This window comes from Dromiciops gliroides, chromosome 3, assembly GCF_019393635.1.
Source record: "Dromiciops gliroides isolate mDroGli1 chromosome 3, mDroGli1.pri, whole genome shotgun sequence".
Taxonomy (NCBI): domain Eukaryota; kingdom Metazoa; phylum Chordata; class Mammalia; order Microbiotheria; family Microbiotheriidae; genus Dromiciops; species Dromiciops gliroides.
The window spans coordinates 151,026,451-151,030,208 of NC_057863.1; the positions used below are offsets into that span (position 1 = coordinate 151,026,451).

General features: G+C 42.0%; 1 protein-coding gene across 1 annotated transcript; it reads left to right on the plus strand.

Moving 5' to 3' along the window:
- The first annotated feature begins 2,691 nt into the window (after positions 1–2,691).
- On the plus strand, positions 2,692–3,507 carry LOC122750770 (glyoxalase domain-containing protein 4-like). Its single transcript, XM_043997588.1, has one exon. It carries the CDS (start codon positions 2,692–2,694, stop codon positions 3,505–3,507), a length of 816 nt encoding a protein of 271 aa, XP_043853523.1.
- Positions 3,508–3,758: the final 251 nt, after the last annotated feature.

Sequence of the window (3,758 nt, forward strand, 5' to 3'; positions counted from 1 at the left end):
AATCTGTCTTGAATTCTAAAAATAAATGAATGAATGAATGAATGAAAGATAATGAGTATTACCATTGAACTAATTGAAGAAAAACCTGGGAACAGGACTGACTGGAATGGGGGAAAGTGTATCTATGGGGAAAGGAAAAAAACCTGAAAACATTTTAGCCCACATTCACTCTCCATCCTCCTTTTGGCAATTTAACCTTTTGGAGTCAGGGAGTTGTTATTGTTGTTCAGTCTTGGGTGATCCATTTGAGTTTTCTTGGCAAAGATATTGGAGTGGTTTGACACTTCCTTCTTCAGTCCATTGTAAAGGTAAGGAAATTGAGGCAAACAGGTTTACATGACTAGACCAGAGTCATGTAACTAGTAAGTATCTGAGCCCAGATTTGAACTAAATAGGATAGGTCTTCTTGACTCCATGTCTAGTACTCTATTACACCACCTTGCTGCCCCTTGGAGTCAGGAAGACCTGAGTTTAATTCCTTTCTCAGGCACTTCCTAGCTATTTAACACTGCCCAAGTTACTTAACCTCCCTTAACCTCAGTTTCTTCATCTGTAAAATGCAGATGATAATAGCACCTACCTTACTGGGTTATTGTGGGGACTAAAAGGCATAATACATGTAATGAGCTTTGTAAACCTAAAAGGTCTAGATAAATACTGGCTATTATTATTTTTTTTTTTAGTGAGGCAATTGGGGTTAAGTGACTTGCCCAGGGTCACACAGCTAGTAAGTGTTAAGTGTCTGAGGCCGGATTTGAACTCAGGTACTCCTGACTCCAGGGCCAGTTCTCTATCCTCTGCACCACCTAGCTGCCCCAATACTGGCTATTATTAATCTCTATCCATTAGCCTTCCTAGATCTCATTACCTCAGGGTTCTGATTTCTATGATAAAAATAAATAAAATGATAAATATTAGTCATTAATCTGATAAATTAATCCCCATTGATGTGTTCAATAAACAAAGCCTCCCTCAAGAACCATTGAATATTGAACCCTAAGTGGCGAAGGGCAATAACAAATAGTTTACCACAAATGTTAGTCAAAGAGGTACCAACATCAGGGAGAGAGGACTGAGGGTATTGCTTCCAACAATGTGAAAGGAAATGTAAATTTTGCAAAGAGAGTGCTGCATTTGTGTTTCTGCCAGTGGCAATAGAAAATATATAGAAAGTACAGGTTGACCTTCCTGTCAGAGCAAAATTATCTTTCAGGTCTTCAGGGAGAATGAAATGTTCCTCAAATGAATAGATGTGAGACCAAGAAAAGGAAAAAAAAGAAGAAAAGAATCTAAATAGGCTGAGGAGAATTCTCACTCATGTCAGGAGGTTGGAGAATGGAAAAATATACTGCAGAGAGTAAGACAGTTGAAAAACCAGTGAAAGTTTTGAGAAATGTAAAAAAAAAAATAGGAGGATCTTGGAATGAGAGCCTGCCTTTGACCCATGCTGGTTGTATGACCACAAACAAGTCAATTAACCTCTCAGTGCCTCACTCAGGCACCTCTCTAGGAACACACTGTAAAAGGATGTGTTGATGATCTACATTGTAAAGGGATTGCTACACCCGGGAGTTGACTGTTTCAAGAATTGTAATTTAGATCAAAATAGGAAAATGTGTGAGGGTGGATCTGGACACCCTCTGAGGAGAAATCAGTTTTATTGTGCTCCAAGAAATGACTATGCAGGTCTTTAGCCACTATCAGTTCATAGGACAAAAAAAAAAAAAAATAGTTGTGTAGGCTGGTAGCTCCCTTCTGGGGGACACTGAAGAAGATGTATGAACCCTTAACAGAAGAGGACAGAGTTACCTAATGACATTTAGCAAAATATATTTTTTCTTGAACTTCTGTGAATCTTATCAAGGAAGGTTTAAAGTGAAAAGGGAGAGGCCAAATACTCCCCACATATATTTCATAGGTCAGATATAAGAAAAAAGCATTTACAGCATAAGAAAACAAATATTGGTAGAGAGAATACTGAATCCCAGGACACAAGATAGGTGAAAGTCAGCAAAAATCACATGAATTAAAAAAAAAACCTGTATACACATATGCAAAATTTGGATAATACACAAAGTGAAGCAGAGATATTGACACAATAGGACAACCTTGACCCCAGGGAATCAGAGACTCTTTAAGGTGGAATATACTAAAAGAAAAAAAAAGATGAAAGATATGTGTGTGACATAGCACTTATTAAGAAAATATGCTTCTGTGAGAAAATTCAGGAGCCAGAGGTAGAGGGCATCTGAATGTGGATCCATGGAGAGAGTAAATTATATACCATGCAGACAGGAGGAAATATGAGATAAAGAGTATAATCATAAGCCTGGGACAGAGACATACCATAATAATAATGGTGATGGGAAAAGAAGGTTCTCAAAGTATCCAGAAATCTGGATGTCTATTTCTTCTACAAACAGAGACACTAATAAATTCTTGACTTGCCTTAATGGTAATTTTATAAATAATAATAAGTAAATTGCTAACCTCTAACAAGTTCTGAAAAACTTTTTTTGTTGTTCAGATTTGTGATTTCATTTGGTGTAGGGCACTCTTGGTGAGGAAATTCCTTCTATAATGCAGGTAGGCCAATGTTTTGAAACTTGCAGTTTTATAGAGTTGTAAGGGATCACTTTAAGACTAAATGACTTGAGAAGGCGCGGCGCCGGCCGTCAAAAACACACGGAGATGGTGGAGGCGGCGGCGGCGGCGGTGGCGGCAGCCTTACGGCACGCGCTGCACTTCGTGTTCAAAGTGGGCAACCGCTTCCAGACGGCGCACTTCTACTGGGACCTGCTGGGGATGAAGATCCTGTGGCATGAGGAATTTGAGGAAGGCTGCAAGGCTTCCTGTAATGGGCCTTATGATGGGAAGTGGAGTAAAACCATGGTGGGCTACGGACCCGAAGACAATCACTTCGTGGCAGAGCTGACCTACAACTATGGCACTGGTGACTATCACCTCGGCAATGACTTCCTGGGCCTCACACTGGTCTCCAGCCAGGCCGTCACAAACGCCAAGAAGTCTGAGTGGCCGCTCTGTGAGGTTGCTGAGGGAGTGTTTGAAACTGAAGCCCCAGGAGGCTACAAGTTCTTTTTAAAGAACCACAGTCAGCCCCCCTCAGACCCAGTGCTGAAAGTGACCTTGGCCGTCTCTGACCTGAGCACTTCCCTCCACTACTGGTCGGACCTGCTGGGGATGAGGGTTTATGAAAAGGATGAGGAGCCGCAAAGGGCCCTGCTGGGCTATGCAGACAAGCAGTGCAAGCTGGAGTTGCAGGGCATCAAGGGAGCAGTGGATCATGGGTCAGCCTTTGGGAGGATTGCTTTCTCCTGTCCAAAGAAAGAGTTACCAGACATAGAAGCATTGATGAAAAAGGAGAACCAGAAGATTCTGACCCCCCTGGTCAGTCCGGACACACCTGGGAAAGCCACGGTCCAAGTGGTTATTCTGGCGGACCCTGATGGACACAAAATTTGTTTTGTGGGCGATGAAGCATTTTGAGAACTTTCTAAGATGGATCCAAATGGGGACAGATTGTTGGATGCCGCGATGGCAGCAGACAAAAGTGATGAGTGGTTTGCTAAACACAAAATACAGAAGCCTTCTGGATAATGGAAGACATCATTGAACAAAGACTTGTGCTGTTCATCCTGATTCCCATCCTGCACTAGAGCTGTGGTGATTTCAAGGGCTCCTCTTCTTTGGGGAGCCCAGGGGCATAGCCTAGGATTGCCTTTTGGGGGAGGGGAAAC

Bases quoted from the DNA above. Each gene is read 5' to 3' on its own strand.
- LOC122750770 (XM_043997588.1), top strand. From the start codon at position 2,692: ATGGTGGAGGCGGCGGCGGCGGCGGTGGCGGCAGCCTTACGGCACGCG.